At 40.7% G+C, this 22,075-nt stretch overlaps 1 protein-coding gene across 1 annotated transcript; it reads right to left on the minus strand.

The window, feature by feature from the left end:
* Window positions 1-1,955: 1,955 nt before the first annotated feature.
* Window positions 1,956-20,650, minus strand: LOC132824996 (HIV Tat-specific factor 1 homolog). The gene is made up of 9 exons (XM_060839957.1): window positions 20,369-20,650; window positions 19,377-19,569; window positions 17,038-17,085; window positions 15,712-15,866; window positions 13,768-13,931; window positions 10,570-10,669; window positions 9,676-9,765; window positions 6,940-7,077; window positions 1,956-4,386 (listed from the first exon to the last, which is right to left on the minus strand). The coding sequence occupies exons 1-9, from the start codon at window positions 20,531-20,533 to the stop codon at window positions 3,973-3,975; spliced, it is 1,467 nt and encodes a 488-aa protein (XP_060695940.1). The 5' UTR covers window positions 20,534-20,650; the 3' UTR covers window positions 1,956-3,972.
* Between the last annotated feature and the right edge of the window lie 1,425 nt (window positions 20,651-22,075).

A 22,075-nucleotide genomic window follows, 5' to 3' on the forward strand; every position in this document is an offset into this window, starting at 1 on the left:
TTAAGCCCATAGTTGCAAGAACATACGAGGTGTGCCACATTTGGGTTTTGGTAACAATCCCAAACAATCTATTCTACTGAATGATACTCATGCCAGTCTTTAAAGAATCTGCATGACAGATGGCCCATTTCGTGGAACTGCACAACACCCTTAAGGACTTGGTTTTCAATGTAACTTTGCCATAACTATCTCTGACAACTTACTGCATGGAGTCGGTGGTCTCTCATACTTGCTAATTACCACCGTGCTCGTATGTCTATCTTACAAATCAACAGGGATACCTCCATCTCCATTTTAGTTGCTTTCAATACTGTCCTACTTTATTTATATTAGAAACATACTGTCTAATCACTTTTACTCTCTGGCTGTGGACTAACAGTAACTTGGCAATCTCAAAGTTCACATTGAAGTATCATGGCCAAGCTCCTGAACTTTTAAACAACTTTATTGGAGTGTACTAGGAATACAGCCTCACCACTTCCTGAGATCCAAAAAGTATGTGTCCAATCGAATCACCAGTATGTCTAGGGAAAAATTCCGGCAAGCTTAAATGACAAAAAAGGACAACCAACAATGGGCAAAACAGGTTATTAACAATGGAAACGTGTCCTTTTAATATATCAAAAAAAAATCCAAAACACATTCAGAGACAGGACATTTAAATCCACAGTTATTATGGATGGTGGAAAAACAAACCTCGTAACAATAAACCAGAGCTCAAGGATAGAATAAGGCGACTTTATCAGATCTGTTTCCAATAGCAAGATCACAGGGTGATGGAAGATCCTCAGGTCTGGGCCACCAGTCAGTTAGACTCAGGTTTAATGGTCTAGCTTTGGGTTGGTTTGTGAGAATGCAAGCATGAGATCACAGAGAGAACTCTTTGTTTGCAAATATGTCCAAGGCATTCAAACAAAAAAAACATCGAGGAAGATATTGGTCTTTGGGTGATGACTTCTCTTTCAATTATACCATTTGAAAAGTATACCTGAGCAGTACTTGTCTGAAACATGGTTTTCAAAACTTTCATTGAAGACTGGCATCCCTAGAAAGACCAACATTCATTGTTGAATCACAGTTGCTCTGAAGGGAGGTTGCAGTAAGATCAGATTACCCCAATGTCAGTATACATGTATGTCAGCACATGCTACTTTTTAAAGATCATGAGGAAGAGGGAATTGAGGAAAGGCATTAAGTGGCTGATTGTTCTACCTGCACAGTCATTTCACCATAATCGCCATGCAAAAGAGAAAATCTGATTTCAAAATTGAGAAATCAACATGCAGGGTCATATTTGAAGATACCAAGGGGGTTAAAATTCAAGGCTTCACTGAGAAAAATTACAGTAAGGGCGCTTTTGGGAAAGAAACCTGTTTCACCAGATTAAATTTCAGTTTGAACAATGGAAATGGCAGGAAGAAAACTATGGGATTGCAAATCTATAATCAAGGAAGGATGTCAAGAGTTTGGACTGGTTAGAGGGCTATTAAAAGAGAGAAAGAATAAATAATACAGCAATTTGGGAAATTCCTAAATAAAAAAGAACAGGGTTGGTTAGCTCAGTTGACCAGATGGCTGAATTGTGATGCAGCAGGATGCCAACAGCATGGGGTCAATTCCCACACTGGTAAAGGTTGCTGTGAAGGACTGAGGCAAGGTGACCCTCAGATTAACCCACCACCAGTCAACTCTTTCTAATGAGAGAGCAACCGGAGAGACACTAACAAATTAAAAAAAAAAGGATCTTACAATTTGGACCCATAAACTAAATCTGCAATGTCTGTTAGTGATATGGGAATGCGAGAGATGACGGTGATACCTTCAAAATGCTAATAATCCTAAAAAGAAAGTGTAAATGCACAAGAAAATGTTCTTACATTTTGTGATCTATTAGATACTGTCTTAAGGGTTTTTTTTTGTTTATTTGCTGCAAATAATTGAGGCAATACTTGAGAACCTCTTCAGTACAATTTTATTCCAGTGGAAAAGATGATCACTTATGAATCAGTGTTTTTTTTCCCCAAAATACAGAAGACAAATACTGCACATCCTAGAAAGTGCTGTCAAAGCACTGCATGTCAAACTGCATCTGAGAAGACAATGTTTTTTTTAGGGCCAGTCCTTCAGGAGAACAATGAAGAGTAATAACTGACCTGAAACAATGTGTGTCTCTCTCTCTCTCACCCCACCACCGACACAAATGCAGTCAGACTTGCTGAGTATGCCTAACATTTTCTGGATGTTATTTCAGGAGCTTTTGAGAGCTATACCATACCAAATGATCAAACTTATTGAAACTGATGGCATGGGGAACAGGTACTTTAAATGTGTTTCACCCAGCAGCTCAGGGAAATAGTTAGAAAACAGAAGTTTGAACTTATCCCAGAGGAGACATGCTATGACAAACCTGAAATGGGAAACAATGTGCGAAAGGCTATCATGCAAATAGATTTCAAGCAGATAAAACGTAAAGAAACAGTTGGGGAATTCACAGGAAGAACAGAATCTGACAAGACTACAGCTACTGGAAGTTTCTAAGTCAACAAATCTGACACTTTACAAACATTAATATTTTGATATAATAAATGCATCTAGATGTGATGAAGGAAAGAACTTTTAAATCCTAAATATAGTTCAATAACTGAAATCACTAAAACTGAACTTTTCTTCCAGATTACACACAGCATGCAACACTCAAGATGCAAAGTGTAGGGAATGATTCACTGCCATTATGGTTTCTTCTGCTCAATGAAGTTACCTCCTTCCAGTTTATTCCAAATATATCGAGGGGTCATTCGCATCTTTTAAAAGAAAGAGGATATTTCCTTGGTGCATATTTATAGAGAGAATAATTTCACCACTTTTAGAAGAGATCCTAAATGTAGGCGGAGTATCCCCCCCAAATAGTTTTGAGCCATAAAGTGTACAATTGCACTTACATATTAAATCACTCAAAACCAACAGCCACATTCTAAGAATTAACAGTAATCTGTTTGTTCAATACATCACATCGGTTGTATGACACTTTTGATCTTTTACTATAAATTCTGTGTCCTATGATCCTGCCCCACTAGCTGCCTGAAGGAACAGCGTTGTGAAAGCTTGTACTTCCAAATAAACCTATTGGACTATAACCTGGTATTGGGAGATTTTTAAAATTGCACTTCTGTTCAGTCTGATTAGAAAACAGTTTCTGTTGCCTCATTGAGATAACCCCTGCGTCCTCAAAACTTAGTTGGGTTTTAACTGTTTTGCCTTTCCCAGAACATTACAGGCTTCAGGTACTTAGTAGAATGTATATACCATGACGCTTGTGAGAGACAGGCTAAACGCAGAAGTGGATTACCTCCTGTCCACTGTTTTCACGCGTTTGCGGCAATATGAACTCAATAAACTCAACTGAAGAGAGAGAGAGAAAGTAAAGGGAAAAATACCACTCATGGTTCCTGGTACTAGGAACATCAAATGATAGATGGCGCGAGATCTCACATGGAAAGCTTTGCACTCTGCTGCAGCATCCTACATGACTGGAATTTATCAATTTCTAAACATTATATTAAAAAAAGGGTGATTCGGATGGCACAGCCAACAACTGCTGACATTTAGTAAACTATACAGAAACAAAATACTGCTTTATCAGGCAGCATGGAAAAAGGATGAAGAAACTGCAAAGAAAATTGAGAACTATTTGCAGTTTTACCTCAACGTATTCCCAGCAGAGAAGAACGGTTATTGAAGTCAGTGGATAAGAAGTTAAGACGGGAAAGGTTTCTCTCAATTAAGCATAAAATGGCACAATCCTTAAATACACATTTGACATCAAATATTAACTATATTAAAGCTTCTTTCAATTAAAGCAGTCAACTTGACAATTAAAAACCTGCACACCAGATGTCCAGCCGTGTTCTACAATATTTCAGATAAAAATGGTGTTTTTAAGCAGTCATTTAAAAGCAAGGTCCCAGTAAGAACTCACTGCTCTTCTTCTGCATCATCAACACTTCCATCAATACTGCTGTCCGTAGATAAATTTTCTTCAATCCACATCTCTTCCGCCTTCTCCGTATCAGATGTAGAATCAATCACATCTTGGTGTTTATGGTCCCCAGAAAGTGCTGCGCTGTCCACTGTAGGTTTTGTATTGTCCTTTGACAGCGTTACTGTGTCCGCTGATAACTTTTCGTTATCTTCTGAAGGTGGTAAACTGCCTGCTGATTGCTTTCCATTGTCCTCAGACCGTTCTGTGCTATCCTCTGGAGGAGCTGAGACTTCTAAAGATGCTTGACCACTTGCCTCTGTAGTCTTTGGGTCATTGGTAGACTTCCCTTCCAAAAAGGATTCCCATGACTTCAAACGGTATTCTCTTTCTTTTACAGTTTCTTCAATCTGGAAGAATTTAAAATACTATTTAAAAACTTTTTTTAAAAAAAAAGAAAGCAAGCACTTCATTTCTATCAAAGTAAACATCTTGCTGCTTAGATAAAATAGAGAAGTTTTTGTGGCACGCTCTTCAAATTTTCTCAAAAGTTCCAGTAAGATGCCTATTTGAAGTTAGTTTAAACTTTGCCCTGTAACTAAATGTTTGGATTAGAAATGTCCTACTTGAGTGGGTTAGGGATGGTTTTCTCAAGCAGTTTTATATTGAGGAACCAACAGAAGACATGCTATTTTAGATTTAGTAATATGTAATGAAGGAGGGCTAATTAACAATCTTGCTTTGGAAAAGCCTTTAGACATGAGTGACCATTATGAAAAAATTTTACATTCTGAATCTATTGTCACCTGCATTTTACAGTGAGTATAAAATAGTGGAAAGCTTTTACAATGTCATTGTGAGCTGACACCATTTTGAATAGCTTTTAGAATAAGAAAATAGAAAAGGTATAGCTTAAGAGCCCCTCAGTACTGAGTCAGCTCCTCATCAATGCCTGCACCGTTACCCTTCCTCCATTGCCTCACAGTTACATTCTGTTAGCAAGGGAGGCAGCTCAAACTGAATCAAATTTTAATAACTTTAAGGGAAATCATGAAGGCATGAAGCACAAATTGACTGAGATGATACGAGAAAATTAAAAGGCACGACTGTACAAAGGCAATCTATGACATGATTTAGAGCATCTATGCACTCCTTCGAAGTGCGAAAACTCAAGTCGGTCAACTGTGGTGAACAAAGGCAGTTCAGGAATGTATCAAAATAAAAGGCCTATCAAGTTGCCAGAGAACATAGTAGTTCTGAAGATTGGGAGGTTTACACAATACAAAGTTTCTGGATTGAGAATCAATTCGGGTCTGCGCCCGTATGTTCAGGTCCCACTGAAGGTAGCTAGAAAGGGCATTCATAAGAGAGTGACATGGTGGCTCAGTGGTTAGCACTGCTGCCTCACAGAGCCAGGGACCCAGGTTTGATTCCAGCCCTTGGGTGACAGTGTGTGGAGTTTGCATATTCTCCCTCTCTCTGCATGGGTTTCCTCCCATAATTCAAAGATGTGCAGGTTAGGCAAATTGCCATGCTGAATTGCCCATAGTGTTCAGGAATGTGTAGGTTAGGTGCATTAGTTGGGGGAAACAAAGTAATAGGAGAGTGGAATGGATCTCGACGGGATACTCTTCAGAGGGATGGTGTGGACCTGTTGGGCCAAATGGCCTGTTTCACCACTGGAGGAATTCTATGAAAGGGCCAAGAAATTAAGAAGGAAAGGGAGAACAGAATATGAATGTGAACTACCAAAATCAAGACAAAACAGATCAATAAAGTTTTTCTAGGCACGTAAAAGGAAATGTATGGATAAAATGAGTGAGTGAGTATCATTACAGTAGCATCAGGAGAATTTATAACTGCAAAGAGAAATGACAGGCAAGCTAAATGGTTACACTAATGTCTATCTATCATCATGGAGGAAGGCAACAGAAATCTCCAAGAACTAGAGTGTTTTAGATTATTAGATTAGAATAGATTACTTACAGTGCAGAAACAGGCCCTTCGGCCCAACAAGTCCACACCGACCCTCCGAAGCGCAACCCACCCAGACCCATTCCCCTACATTTACTCCTTCACCTAACACTACGGACAATTTAGCATGGCCAATTCACCTAACTTGCACATTTTTGGATCGTGGGAAGAAACCAGAGCACCCGGAGGAAACCCACGCAGACACAAGGAGAATGTGCAAACTCCACACAGTCGCCTGAGGCGCGTTCAAGCAGCTCTGGTGAATGAGGAGTTAAAAGGAAATAATATGAAGAAGATTGTTGTGGAGACATAATGCATGTGAATGTTGACAAATCCCCAGCTGATGATCTACATCCCAGTGTTGAAGGTGGTCAGACAGATAGACAATGCATTGGTGCATCTTTCAAAACAATGCGCAGGGAATAGAGCGATACGGACCACACAGATGAAATTAGGTTAGACTGGCATCATGGGTCAACACAGACAGACAGCTGTAGGGCCTGTTCCTATTCTGTACTATTTAGTTTCTGGAACAATTCCTGTGGATTGGAAGGTAGCAATACAGTAATAGAAAGAAAAACTGTTTGCCTTACATCAATAGTAGGGAAAACATTAAATATTGATAAAGAATGGGAACAACAGACAACTGATACTATCATAACAGATAGTAGTGATCTGATTGGGATTGGTGAGCATGGATTTACAAATAAGAAATCATTTGACAAACTTGGAGATTTTTTTTGTTTGAGGATGTTACCAACAAAACTGGGAAAGGAGAAATGGATGCAGCATTCTTGAGTTTTCAAAAAAGCTTTTGATTGCTTAGTGTGAAAGCTATCTAATTGGGGGAAAAAAAGTCCTCCAGAAGCTGGTTAGAAAAATTAAAGCACACATTTGAGGTAAAAAAAAATGCCAGTGCGTTAAATTAACAAGATGACAAATGGCCTGCTTCTAATTCATCCAAAATAATATCAATTTTCCCCTCGTACCTGGTAATCAACAACACCATCCCACGTCTCAGCGGTTATCTGGCGTCCACCAAACCATCTTCCATTGAGCATCAGGATACATTGATCTGCTTGTTCTGCTTCTTTAAATGCTACAGAGGCTATTCCAGCAGGGTGTCTCTGGAAATTAGATCCAACATTAAACACATCTTCAATTTTTAATACATTTGTTTTTATGTTTCATGGGATATTTGTTGTCCCTTCCTGATTGCCCTTGAACCGAGGCTTGCTCAACCATTTCAGAAGCTGGTTAAAAGTCAACCACATTGCTGGAGGTCTGGAGTTACATGTTGGCCAGACTAGGTAAAGACGTTACTGAGCCAGAGTGTTTTTTTAAACACTACAATTTAATAACAGTTTCATAGCAACCACAAAACGAGCTTCAACTACAGTAATATTGAGTTTAAAATTCCAAAAGCTGCTCTCAGTCAGAGAGATGTACAGCACGAGAAGAGACCCTTCGGTCCAACTTGTCATTGCCAACCAAATATTCTAACCTAATCTAGTCTCATGTGTCAGCACTTGGCCCATATCTCTCGAGAACCTTCCTGTTCACATACCCATTCAGATCCCCTTAGCTCTCAAATCTTTCTCCTCTCACCCTAAACCGATGCCTTCTAGTTCTGGACTCCCCCACCCACAGAAAATACTTTATCTATTTATCCTATCCATTCCTCTTATGATTTTACAAATCTCTATAAGGTCACCCCTCAGCCTCCAAAGCTCCAGGGAAAACATCCTCAGCCTATTCAGCCTTTCCCTTTTGCTCAAATTCTCCAACCCTGGCAACAGCTTTGTAAATCTTTTCTGAACCCTTTCAAGTTTCACAACATCCTTGCGATAGGAAGGAGACCATAATTGCACATACAATTCCAAAAGTGGCCTAACCAATGTCCTGTATATCTGCAACATGACCTCCCAACTCCTGTACTCAATACTCTGACCAAGAAAGGAAAGCATACCAAATGCCTTCTTCACTATCCTATCTACATGCGACTCCACTTTCAAGGAACTTTGGGATTTGAACCAGTGTCCTCAGAGCTTTAGCCTCTGGATTATGCTTGGTAATCAAAAAAAATGGAGCTTCCTCAGCCCTCAAGAGGAGAGAATTCCAAAGATTCACCCACTCCCAGTTTAATAGAAAAGCTGCTGATCTCAGATCTAAATTTTTAAAGTTTGCTCCCTGATCGAGACATCTTATCCACAATAAGCAGGTTTCAATTATATCACCTCTCATTCTTCAAAACTCTACAGCACACCGGCTCAATTCCCTTCATTCCACCTTGGGAACAGTCTGGTGAACTTTTGTTGTTCCCTTTCTACAGCATTAAAATCTTTGCTAAGGTAGCGAGACCAAAACTGCAAACTGCACTCCAAGTGCAGTCTAACTGAGCTCCTAAAAATAGAAACCAAGATTTCACGACATCTGAATTTAAAACGTTTTGCAACAGCATTCCATTAGCCTTCCTAAAAGCTTACTGCACCACTGAGTTAGCCTTCCGTGACTTATTGATAAGGACCAAAGTGCCTTTGAACTTCTACAATTGTTAATTTCTCACCACTTAAAAAAAAATACTCTGCATATCTGTTCTTCCCTCCAAAGTGGAGTACATCATTCTTCTACATTACAGGGCAACCTTGATTTTCCAAAGACACAGGCAGAGGAGTATTTTGTTTAGATAACAGAATGCTTGGATAACAGTTCACCCAAGCATTGGGGCTTTGAGATCTTATTTGGATAGTCTGAAATTCAGATAAACAACGTTTGGATAATAGAGGTTGCACTGTCTGTCCCATCTACTGTTATGAAATTGTAGGTGTACTGTACCTTTAAGAGAGTAAAAGTTGGCAAGGACTTAAAATACAGATTGTGCTGAAAAGATTAAAAATGTAACATTTGGCTGTGAAACAAATAGCTGAGCTGTTATGGTACACGACAAATTCGAATTTGGCCAGTTTAAATTATGTTCCAAGATACCAAAATCCAACTGATTGTGAATTTTACTGTTTTGACAACATCAAACCAAAGAGACTATCGGTTCTTTTGGGGTATAAGAATCAGGCATTTTGAACAGTTAGCCAGAATGGCAAAGGGCACCAACAAACACAGACTGCCCGCAGAACCGCTCTCTGAAAGGTACCTGTTCATATGAAATCTGTACAGCAGAACACCGAAGAAAAGGCCCAGAAAACTCTGGAGGAAGATACAGATGAGAATTGACATAGCTGAATGGTTTTGAAATTTAAATTTTTTTGTAAAACTTATCGGATCAGCATAGATTTGTAGAGTGGGAGATAGATAAATTGATCAGACAAAGGAGTTTTACAGTGTAGATAGTTGATGTTTAATGTTTTGTTTGCTTGGAGTTAAAGAATAACTTGTTATTTCTTTCTTTAAATAGTAGGATGTTAGTTCTTTATCACTCTCTGTTACACATTACGAGGTGAGCTTTTCTGTGGGTCTCGTTTAAACTAGCAGAACATCTTCCTCACAATACACATTCCTGGTTAGCTTTGCATCATGTGCAAAATTTGGAAATTCTACATGTTGTCCCAGATCCAAATCATTGATATAGGAAGTGAACAACTGGGACCTGAAGTACTTAATCTTGTGGTACCCCACATTGCAACTTCATTGATATTACCCTCTAATAATCCACACAAATAAACCATATCATGTACAAAATGAATGATTTTTGAATAAACAAAAATACTCACATCAAATATAAGCACTTTTTTGACTTGACCAAATTTTTCACATTCTAGTCGAACATCATCTCTGATCTCATTCAAAACCAATGGATCCTCCTATAAAAAGTTTAAAGTTAGTAAACTTTAAATGAGTCATATCATTGACAGCGACATTTTCTCCTGCTGATTTAACTCATTGCATAGAATTACACGTAATTACAGTTTAATATTACTGTTGGTAGCATTCTTCATCTTTGCACAGCAAGTAGAAAAATCTCCAGTTTTGATAGGACAAATGCTCGGACAAGAACTATTTTGAAAGCCATCCCTTTTCTTTTTGTCTCTGTGCTAATTTGAAATACGAGTTGCCTCAATTCATCCACACATCCTAATGTAAAACAAAAGGCAGAATTTTTCAAGCCTGCCCAGAACACTTAGAAAGAAGGGGGGGAAACGTACATGGACAGGAGGCCAAAATTCAGATTCCGATAAAACCTTGCATAAAATTTTCTGAGACTTTAAGTCACATTGGGCTTCCTGGCACTTATGTTCAGGAACTTCATGTACATTCACAAGCATGCTATGAATACTCATGGACGCTGCATTCCACAGAAGTTACAAAAAGCAATAATTCTCTTGGTGACCCATGTTATTCAAATAGCTAAAGATCAATGCAAAATAAATTCAAACTAGACTAGCTGAAAATAGAGATAAAAGTTGAACTTCAAATAATGTGGGAGACTTGTTTATTTAGACTAATTTAATCCAATCTTTGGTGCAATTAGATCATAATATGGTTAGAGCAAACCCAATAATGATTTAATCCTGAAACTGCATAAAGTTATTTATTCATATTATGCCTGTACCGGGAGTAAGGGTAAAAAAAATCAATGCATAATCCATCTGCGTGCCTTAACTTACCTCAAAATCCTTTGGATGAAACATGTTCTTAAGGATTACAACTCGTTCACATCGTAATCGGGAACTGCCAGGTTTTCTTTCTGGTCTCCAATCCAGCTGCCTAACAACAAGGAATCATGGCTGTCAACAGAAACCTATCTTAAAAGACCTATCCATATATAAGCAGATTGCTGAGAATAAACATTTACAGGGCAACCTCGATTATTCGAACAACATGGATGGGGAGTATTTTGTTCAGATAATCAAAATGTTCTGGTAACGGTTTACCCAAACATCAGACCCTTGAGATCTTGTTTGGATAATCGAGGTTGTACTGTACTAGGTAATCCTTCTGATGCTGCTCATGGTCATAATGTGTTCAGGAGAGTTTATGTCAACGTGTATAAGGTCCGACAAGGGACAATGCAGAGAGAGAGAGAGAGAGAGAGAGAGAGAGAGAGAGAGAGAGAGAGAGAGAGAGAGAGAGAGAGAGAGAGAGAGAGAGAGAGAGAGAGAGAGAGAGAGAAGAGAGAGAGAGAGAGAGAGAGAGAGAGAAAAACGTTCAAAAAGGAATTGGAGAAAATGCAGACTCAATATGTTGGGTAAAATGTAGCCCTAGAAGGAAAAGAGGCTTTTACCAGGTACAAAAGTGGAGTGAAGAAAGTGCGGGGAGGAGACATTTTAAAAAAAAAAGCAATTAGGAGCCAAGTAGGGGCACGAGAAGGTGGTGGCAAGTTGAAATGCCACAGTCCGTCTGTTGCTGCTGGGAAGGCCAGGATTTCGATTTCATAACACTGAAGGAACAACTATACAGCCTCAAATCAGAACAGCCCATGACATGGAGGGAAATATGCAGGTAGCATTCCCAAATGAACATCTGCAGTAATAATACCCTGGGACAGATGATTGGCTTCCAACAAGTACAACCATTTTCTTTTATGTTAGGTCACAGTTAAACCAGTGGAGTGAATTTTCCTTTGTTTTCACTGACGTCAGTTATGCTGGGACAAAAACTACTTCATTACTTTACAATGGAGTGGATAAGTGGCTGGATTGAATTTGTCCTTTTTTTGGGACAGGGCACATCTGGACAATTTTCCACAACAGACGCCAGTGTTATTTCTGTACTACAAAAGGTTGACTTGGGACTGTTCAGGAATGAGAGTAGCACAGTTAGTCACCATTTTACTTTCCAGCATAAGTAGCATCTTGCTTTTGTTTCAAAAATAAATTCTTAAAAATGTTGAAGCAATAAAGTTATTCAGTTCCTGCAACTTAAAGACTGGAAGAACCACGTCATTCAGCCCTCTAATGGACATTGAAATCAAACTTTTAAGTTTTTATAATCATTTTTGCTTTCATGCATAACCAACCCTGGTTATGTTCTGACCCACTAGCATGAAAGACCCTATAGAAGTGGCAGCGTACATACAGTCAGAAGCCTTGGGGGTCCTCAACATTGACTTTTGAATTGCTGAAAATGTGTTGCTGGAAAAGCGCAGGTCAGGCAGCATTCAAGGAACAGGAAATTCGACATTTCGGACATAAGCCCTTCTTCATTCCTGAAGAAGGGCTTATGCTCGAAACGGCGAATCTCCTGTTCCTTGGATGCTGCCTGACCTGCTGCGCTTTTCCAGCAACACATTTTCAGCTCTGATCTCCAGCATTTGCAGACCTCACTCTCCTCCATTGACTTTTGAATCCCATGAATTCTCATGGCATCAGGTAAAACATGGTCAATGAACTCTATCAATTACCACACACCACTTCCTTAGCTGATGAAACAATACATCTTCATGTTGAACACTACTTGGTGTGAACATAGAGGGAGGCAAAAACACAGAACACACTGAAGTACTTAAATGTCCAGAGTGGCTCGCTGCAGCAAGACAGCCTGGTGTATATTCATGGATATAGCTGCTAAACTGGGCATGCTGCAGATGCTGAGGAAGCTAGATATCTAGTACGCCTGGTCTTCACAAATCTACCTGACTCAGATCCATCTATTCATGACTGTGATAGGAGTGATCACCGTACACAGATTTGGAGAGACGAAATTCCCTCTTCACACTGAACGTACCATTCATCGTGCTGCAATACCAAACAATGCTAAATGGGATCGAATCAGAACAGAGCTAACATCTCATAACTGGGCATCATGAGGTGGTACAGGCAATGAGAATCATAAAATTGCACTTAAACAAATCACATGACATGTAGGTGAGAAATTGCAGAAACAGCATGCCAAAACATTCCACAACTAATGAATTAGATCACAGCTCTGCTGTCCTGCCACATCCTGTTCAAGAATGGTGGACAATTAAACAACAAGTGAGGGCAGGAGCTCTACAAATCTTCCTATCCTATTGATCAGGAAGCTTGGCACAATTTAAAAAAGACACGGCTGAAGTCCAGTGCCTGCCAAGATCAGACAGTTTGCTCAATAGTATAAAGAGATTGCATTAATGGGAATAAGGAGGTTTCTTTCTTGTTCTCATACAGGATTCTTTGAATGATAGTTTAATTTACTACTATTAAGATGCTGAACTGGAGTCTGAAAAATCTAACTCAAAAGTCATACCTGGTCTTATGCTACTTGTGCTCAGTTTTGAAGAGAATAAAGCAACTTTTGGGAGACCAAATCAGAAAGGAAATGATCTAGTCTGGAGCACGACAGTTCGTATTTTTACACTCCCCATCTACTGTGTAGTTAGGTATTAGAAAGTATGGGCTTATTCCTGAAGGGTATAGCTTCTGATTGGTATTCTTTATGTCCAAGAGTCTGATCAGGAATTCAAAGGCAGCATTTGGCCAAGTTAGTATATAGCAGCTCTCCCCAGGACAACAGAGTCAGACCAACTCCCCATTTCGATTCCTATAGCCTGCAAGTTTATTTCCTTCAAGTGCCCATCCAGTAGACTTTTTAAATCATTATGTATTTCCATATCCATCATCTTGATGGGCACCAAGTTTCAGCTCATTACCACTTGTTGATTTTAAAAACTTCACCATATTGCTCCAAATCTCTATCAAAACATTAAAATATGTCCCCTCTCCTTGTACTAATAGAAACAGCCTTTTCTTGTCCACCTTACCCAAGCTTGCCATAATCTATAATGTGAATAGTAAATCTCAGATGATTACTGACAACAGCAACTCTGCAGGCATAATTAAGAAAAAAGCTTCCCAATTAAAAGGTATCATTGATATAAAAGATACTTTTTCTGCAGAAGCAATTTCTTCTTGTAGTCTTTGCTTTTCTTCCTCTTTTTGCTGGCATCATATTGTCCTTTCATCTCAAACTTGGCGACTTCTACATGTAGCTTATATCCCCTCAATTCAGTTTCATCCAAAAATCTGAGAGCAAGGTCAATAGATTCTTTCTGGAACACAAAAAAGTAGTTTTGTCAAGGGAGGAAAATTGTATTATATCCTTTTAATATGAAGGAATTAGAGATGCAATAACAAGTCTTAATGCAGTTATATTGATTTTATGAGAGTGTACAGACAAGAACACAGCACATTAGGAATGGGAGTAGGCAATTCAGCCCTTCGAGCCCACTGTCTTTTAACATGATCATGGCTGATCTCAACTCTACTCTCCTGCCTCTTCCCAACTACACTTTATTCTGTGTTTTTTTTAAAAAAAAAAATCAGAAACATATCTATTTCATTTTTGAATCCATTGATTGATTCTGCCTTTACCTCACTCTGGGCCAGTAACTTCCACAGATTCACAATCCTCCAAGTGTGGTAGTTTCTCATCTCAGTTTTGAATCTACCTCCTCCTCCATATCTGTGACAAGTTTAGTCTCTTTATTCAGAAAAAGAAGTATCTGTCTTCGACAAGAGTGCCAAAAGATTTACTAGGTTGATTCTATGATGGAGGGACAGGATAAGTCTAGGCTTATTTTGCAAATTTAGAAGAACAAAAGGTGATCTGATCAAAAGTATATAAAAGCCCAGATCCAGGGGATGCAGGTCAGGATCCCACAGAGTTCCCCATGTGCTGATTCTAAAGGGATTCACTGAGAAGTCTAAACTTGCAATGTGAAATTTCCCTGCTCCCTGACAATCTTCAGAAGTCTCCAACTGTGAGAGCTAGAGACTTTGGACAGTTATCCAGGAAATATTAAATGTGACAGTCCAAGCTCTTGGTTAACCACAACTGACCGCTCCCCTTCCACCACACCCAAAACCCATTCCCAGCTTCCCCAACTAGTCCCATCCCTGACCCAACACAAATGGACCCTAGTACCCAACTGGACCCCAAATTCCTCCCACTGAACCATCAGCTGTCCCGTGACCAACTCCTCCTGACCTGACCCGATTACAGCCTACCACCCATACAACTCCTCCATGACCTGTCCTGATACCTGGGCCTGCCAATACATCCTGACTAACTCTACTCTTCCACTCCATTTTCTTCCTGATTTCCCACCCTCTTGCCCAATTATCCCAACCACTCTTGTCAACATTGCCATGCATGGCAACAGGTAGACTGGTAAAGTTGAGGCCAAGTTGATGTTTTCAGCTTGTTGATTTAGTCAGGACCTGCTATAGACCAAGTCAAGCAATTATGCCCTTTAGAGATGGGTCAACTTAAATCAGTAGTAGTAGTACTTCCAAGACACTCTTGCTGATGGATATTGATGTCCCTAACCCAGTATCTTGTGTTCCTCCTACACTTGACATTTTGTACAATTTGTGCTCAACTTGGAGTAGCACGGATTCATCAACTTGGGGGTGTTGTTAAAGCCAACTCATTTAAAAAAAAAGTTCAGTTTCACATGAAGCCTAATTGTTCAGGCATCTCAAAGTCAATTTGGTTGGAAGGTAATAAATGTCTGTCTGCTATCCAACGCACATCAGAAGGAAATAACTTACTTTTTAATCTACATGATTTTTCATCTTTAAGTTTAAATATTTGAAAAAAAATGGCCAATTCAGTTTCATGTGAAGTTTAAAAATAGTAACATTCAGTTTTAATAATATTTAGAATTGGATCAGGTGTAGTTAGCCAGTCTTGTTAATGACATCCCTGTGGAATTTGGTAGAGATAATGATTCAACTTAAACTAGATAATTCAGAAAGGAAGAAACACACTTCCTGTAATATAGTGCAAATATTAAACTCAGAATCAACAGTCAAATAATTGCGTACCTTCAAGTAGCAGCAGAGACCATCTCCCTTGAGGTTTCCATCTTTGTCCTTGTACAATTTAATCTTATATTCTTCTGTTTCAGGGTTTTGCATGATGATTCCAAATTTTGACATGAGTTCCACAAATTCATCATTTGTTATGTCTGGAGGTAGTCCTACAAATGAGAAATAACTTCGAAAAACATCCTCCCAGAATTCCAAATGGAAGTAAAGTTTTGATGGTGCAGGACCATTTCCCTTCTACATGTTGTAATTCACTGAAGCAGGCAATATACTGAAGAAGCATGAACTTAAAATTGTTTGGAGGAAATAAAATCATGGAAGTATACTTCAAAGTAGTCATGGTATGATCTTTAAAATTAATAGTTTGTTGCTTTTATTTTATCTCTACAACAAAACCTGAATGAAGTACTCAAAATAGAAGATATTTACAAAACAAAAACAGAGAGATGATGGGGAGCCAATTCGTCCCTTAAAATATTACTGCTCTTCTGAAATACACCCGAGATAGAATTCAAATCCACCAGAACAAAATCTAGGTCAATAGTCTGCATTCCTGCTAACAGAATTAAAGGAGGTGCCTATTTTTAAAATCAAGTAGAGGCCTCATCTTCCCTCTCAAGTAGATATCAATATATCCATAGGCCAATGTTGAAGAACTGCAGTGGGGTTCAGCCTGGTGTCCTAGCCTAAACACATCCCTTATCCAATGTTATTAAAATCGCATTGTCTTGCCACCATCCTGTTGCTTTTCCACAGCAGGAATACTTCTATTTTAGTTTGACAACAAAAGCTTAGCAATGTACTCAAAACATGACCACGACAGTTTTAGAGGGAATTCTGCTCGAGGAATTTTCAACATCCTATTTCAGCTTCATATAGCAGATATTTATCCAAAGTAAGTGTTAAAAACTAAAAAACTTAAGGCACTTTATTCTGTTATAGTAAGGGAATCTTATGCGGTTTTACCTTCTCATGCAATTTTGCTTCTTAAGTGACCTAATTTGCAAGTTGGAACTTTCTATGTACACAGTCAGCCAGTTATCTATTCACCAGTCAGAAGACTGTACGTATATTTATATTGGCTACCCAGTACAAAGAAAAGTACCTTACGGTCTTTTATCCAAGCATGCTTTACAATAAAAGCCATATTCCAGTCATAACAAACTGAGACTTGCCTCAGAAGTGCACCTTTGAGCTGGCCTCTTAAAAAGCATCTGCAACTCACCAGAATCATTACAGGCACTTCATCATGGTGAAACAAACCCAACTATACAAGTGATTTGTTTTTGTCAAGTGACATGCAGTCCTGAAGCCAGTACTTACCAGACACATACACATTTGTGTTCCTCTGCTCCTCAACGTCAATCCAGCCTTTAAAAGATATAATTGCATTGTTAAATATGAATGAAGCTCTATAAAATAGATGAGATACACAAAATGGTAAGTACTACATGCTTCTTAAAAATCAGAAAAGCATGACAGTAAGGCAACACAGTTGTTCAAGTATTAATTCAACATCTTTACAATTTTGAAAACGTCAGAATCAATTACTTGAGTAGTATGGTGAAATAAGTTAGAGTTGGTGAGACCAAGATGGGTCATTTCGCATGAACGATGACGTGGGTTGCAGCATTAAAACAGAATTTTGCTTTCTACTTTTCAAATTGTTTATCTAGGTGACCAAATTGTAGAATTTCATTATCAGAAATCTGACATGATTAGACTACATTCCCTACAGTGTGGAAACAGGCCTTCAGCCTAACCAGTCCACACCAACCCTCTGAAGAGCAACCCACCCAGACCCATTTCCCTCTGACTAATGCACCTAACACTATGGACAATTTAGCTTGGCCAATTCACCTGACCTGCATATCTTTGGATTGTGGGAGGAAACCAGAGTACCCACACAGACATGGGGAGAACATGCAAACTCTACACAGACAGATAATTGCCCGAGGCTGGAATCGAACCTGGGACCTTGGAGCTGTGAGGCAGCAGTGCTAACCACTGAGCCACCGTGCCACCCCATGTAGACAATACCTTGCACATGTTCTTTTTCAGAGACTGTTCAATTACATCTGCATCCATCGCAAGAGACAAGTTAAAGACAACAATGCGAAATTGACAAATCAGCCTCAAAAAGGATTCAAAACTGTTAGCAATGCAAAATGAATCACAAGATGCACCAGTATGTGCGTGAACTGTTATCACTAATGCCAACATTGTGATTATTCAAATTAAAATTCAATAAGAGATAAGAACAGAGGAAAGAACACGCAATTAACATAGCAACCTCCACAATTGGAATCATTGATGTTTCTAGCACAGGAAAGGCATGTCCACACCGTTCAAAAATCAACCACCTACCTATTCTAATCCCATTTTCCAGCAATTGGGATCGCAAGTCCACTTCTAAATAGTTAGGTGTGGAGAGGAGTTCCGCTTCTACCACCCTTACAGGCAATGTGCTCGAGAATCCCACCAACTTCTGGGTGAAAATGTTTTTTCTCACAATTCTTCTAAACCTTCTTTCCTTTAAGTCTATGTCCCCTGATTGGTCTTGATGGAGGGATAAACCAACAGTTCTTCCTGTCTGCTCTGCCTATGCCCCTCATCATTTTACATTTCTTGTGTATTACAGCCAATTAAGTATTTTGGGTGCAGCTGCTGTTGTAACCTGGGGAAACCCAATGAGCACCTTCAGATCAGATGAGAATTGTTTCTCTCAGAGAGCAGTGTGACTTTGGAAAATTCCACCACCAAAAAGGTAGTGGAGGCAAGATCGTTGAACACATGAAAAACAGCAACAGATAGGCTCTTGTTGGGTACATATGTTCGTATATTCATTTTGTATAGTGCCTTAAACATACTATAAAATTACAAGACACTTCACTCTAGTGTTGTAAACAATATTTGACATTGCCACATTAAACAGGTATTAGGGCAAGTTAATTTTAAGAAACATCTTCAAAAAGAAGAGTTGGAGGGGTTTAGGCAAGGAATTCCAGAGTTCCAACCCTTGTTGGATGAAGTCACAGGGATGATCAAAAGGCCAGAGTTAGAGAACTGTCGATATCTCAGAGGGTTGAGTGCTTTAAGAATATTTAACACAGATGGGGACAAGATCATGGAAGGATGTGAAAATGTGCAAGAGATTTTTAAAATCAAATCAAAGCAGGGAACCAATACTGGTCAGTAATGATGCAATCAGTTCAAGATCAAATTTAAGACCAAAGTTGCAGACAGCTTGATTAGGCCTCAAACTGTTGCCAAGGGGGAACAGTCTCAAATTACAGTACTCAATGTATCCTAAATTTTATGAAAAATCAACTTTGCATTTTAAACAATTAACACCATCAGATTACACTCACTAATGGTCCTGAAGAGGAGACTGAGAGAAAAAAAGAAGAATGCCAGATAGAGAAAATGCACTGGTACCAGTAAAATTCAAGAGTGTTTTGCCAACTCTGAAGGCAAAAAATCTACAGCCACAGAGTTTCCAGACAAAATCAATACAGTAGTGTAGTGACCTATATCCACCAGTGATCCACTCAGGGACCTGCCTGGTCCTTTAAGTAAATCAAATTTTCAAACACTAATTAATATCCAATACATATTAACAACTTCTGAAGTGCTAGATGACAGAAGAAAAATAACATTACCTGCATCCACTTTTCTTTTCTCCCCTTTTTGCTTTGATTCTTTAGGGTCCCCTTGAGGCATATTGTTCTGTGAAGACTTTTGTAGAACTGTTGCTGTCTTCTCGGTTTCAGTGGTAGAATTGCCAGTATTCTCAGGGTTCTCCTCAACGTAACCATAGTTTGCATGATAGGTTGCAAGAAAATCTTCAGTGATCTGGAAACAGTCATCACGACATGATATGCAAGACAAGTGGTTGAAAATTTTCAAATGAGGAAAAAGTCAGGTAGGATGGGTGCAGGAAGAGGATAGGATTAGAGAGAGGCACCTTATTTTGGGTGGGTAGAGAAAAACTGGGGAAGGCGATGAAAGAAAGACATTGGGGAGGAGAAGGGATGGGCATGAGATGTACCCTGGAGAGAATTTGTGGAGAAGACAGACAAGGGAGGCAGGGGATAGAGAGGAAAACACCCTGCACAGCAGGTAGGATATGGAGAAGACAGACAGAAAGAGAGAGAGGAAGAGCGCACACAGGATCCAGGGATAGAGGGAAAAGAAGTGAGTGCATTCTGAGGTGGGGGCAGAAAGATAGATAAGAGCCTGGAAAACAGGCAAGGGAGAGAAAGACAGACACAGGGGTCAGGGTGTGTGTGGAGAAGGAGAGTAAGAAAGATTGGTGGTGGGGGAGAGACAGAGAGAGACAGACATGAAAAAAAGGGGGGAGGAGGAGTGAGGTGAGAAAGACACTAGATAGGGGGAGATGGGGGGGGGGGGGGGCAGGAGTGGAGGAGATGTGATACCTTGGGCTTGGGGGGGGGGGTGGTTTGGCTGAGGGCAGTGTAGCCCCAGGGGTGCGCTGGGGGTGAGTGGGGGGGCGGGTGCAGCAGGGGAGGGGGTGTGTGGGAGGGGGGGGAGTGAGGGGGGGTGGGAGCGGGTGCGGGAAGGAGGGGGGGTGGAGGAGTGGGGGGGGGGGGGGGTGCACAGAGGAGCGAGGGCGGCCCCCCCCAGGCCGTACCTTGGGGAACCAGGCCTTCCTCTCACAGTCCCACTCGAACTCGGTGCCGTCCGCGTCCACGAACGTGCTCGCGCGGCCCCGCGCCTCCTCGGCCTGTCCGCCCTCCAACAGCCGCTGCAGCCGGAGCTGCTCGTGGAAATCGGCGTTCACCTCCTCGCCGCTCATCCTCCTCCTGACCCGGGGGGGAGGGAATTTAACAGCAATCGGCCCAAAAATAAAGGCGCTCAGCCGCCACTCTCTTAAAGTCGCCTTAAAGCACCTGGATACGCAGAATCGCCGAACTCTGACCCTCGGCTTCCTGTTTGATGCGTCATTTCCGGGGGGGTGTCTTCTGCTTGTGGAGGAGGAGCTACAGCAGCTGGTGATGGTTCAGGTCCAGGTGTGTCTGCAGGTATGTCCCCCATCCACCTGTTCACTGACCCCTTCAGCAGCTGGAACTTTGTACTCCTGGCTCTGAGGTAGGGACGTTACCACCAGTCCATGTCCACAATCAGCCTGAGGCTCATGGCGTTCAACGCTTGTCAAAGTCATAAGGGCCAGGAATGGCTCAGTGGGTTAGCACTGCTGCCTTACAGGGCCAGGGACCTAGGTTTGATCCCACCCTCGGGTAACTGTCTGTATGGAGTTTACACATTCTCCCTGTATGCGTTTCCTCCCACAGTCCAAATTGCCCACGGTGTCCAGGAATGTGCAGTCTGGCTAAGGGAAATGCAGGGTTACAGGGATGTGGTAGGGGGTTGGGTCCAGATGGGATGCTCTTCCAGGGGGACAGTATGGACTTGATGGGCCAAAGGGCAAGTGTTCACATTGTAGAGATTCTATAATTATTTGTCAAACAGGACAAACAGGAAGACAGCTAACAATCCGCATACATGAACATCAACTAGCCACGAAACGACACGACCACCTATCCCTAGTAGCCACACACTCAGACAACAAGCAACATGAATTCGACTGGGAAAACACTACTATCATAGGGCAAGCCAGACAGAGAACAGCCAGGGAATTCCTAGAGGCATGGCATTCATCCACAAACTCCATCAACAAACACATCGACCTGGACCCAATATACCAACCACTACAGCGGACAGCTGAAACTGACACCCGGAAGCGGCAAGGTCAGACCACTATAAATACCGGAAGAAACATCAAAAAAGCGCTTCGCAGGAGGCTCCAGAGCACTGATGATGTCTCCTAGCCAGGGGATGAAACGTTTGCAACAAAAACGTCCAGCTCGGCGAACAGAACCACAACAACGAGCACCCGAGCTACAAATCTTCGCACAAACATTGGATTCAAGTGCTGTCTTCAGATGGGCTTTGGTTATGCCACTTAAATAGGCATTAAAGATACCACTAGAGCCATCCTTCTCATTGTGAGATTTCACTGTGTGAAGAATAGCTGATGTCTCTGCCAGATAATTGTCTGCTATAAGGAGAGGCTGAATAGGCTGGGGCTACTTCCCTGGACTATTGGAAACAGAGAGGTGACTTTATAGAAGTCTATAAAATCATGAGGGGGCACTGTAGGTGATTCTGTGCTTCCATGACACCTGTCAGGGCACAGCATGTTGTTGGAACCTTGAGACCTGGACTGGCAGATGATGTGGGGAGGGCTGAATCCTTCGCAAACCAGAGGTGCCAGGAAGGTGGTTGTTGCGCACAAGCCCCAGGTTGCACATGTTTTCAAAGTGCCAGTCTAGATTGC

This window comes from Hemiscyllium ocellatum, chromosome 19, assembly GCF_020745735.1.
Source record: "Hemiscyllium ocellatum isolate sHemOce1 chromosome 19, sHemOce1.pat.X.cur, whole genome shotgun sequence".
NCBI classification, from domain to species: domain Eukaryota; kingdom Metazoa; phylum Chordata; class Chondrichthyes; order Orectolobiformes; family Hemiscylliidae; genus Hemiscyllium; species Hemiscyllium ocellatum.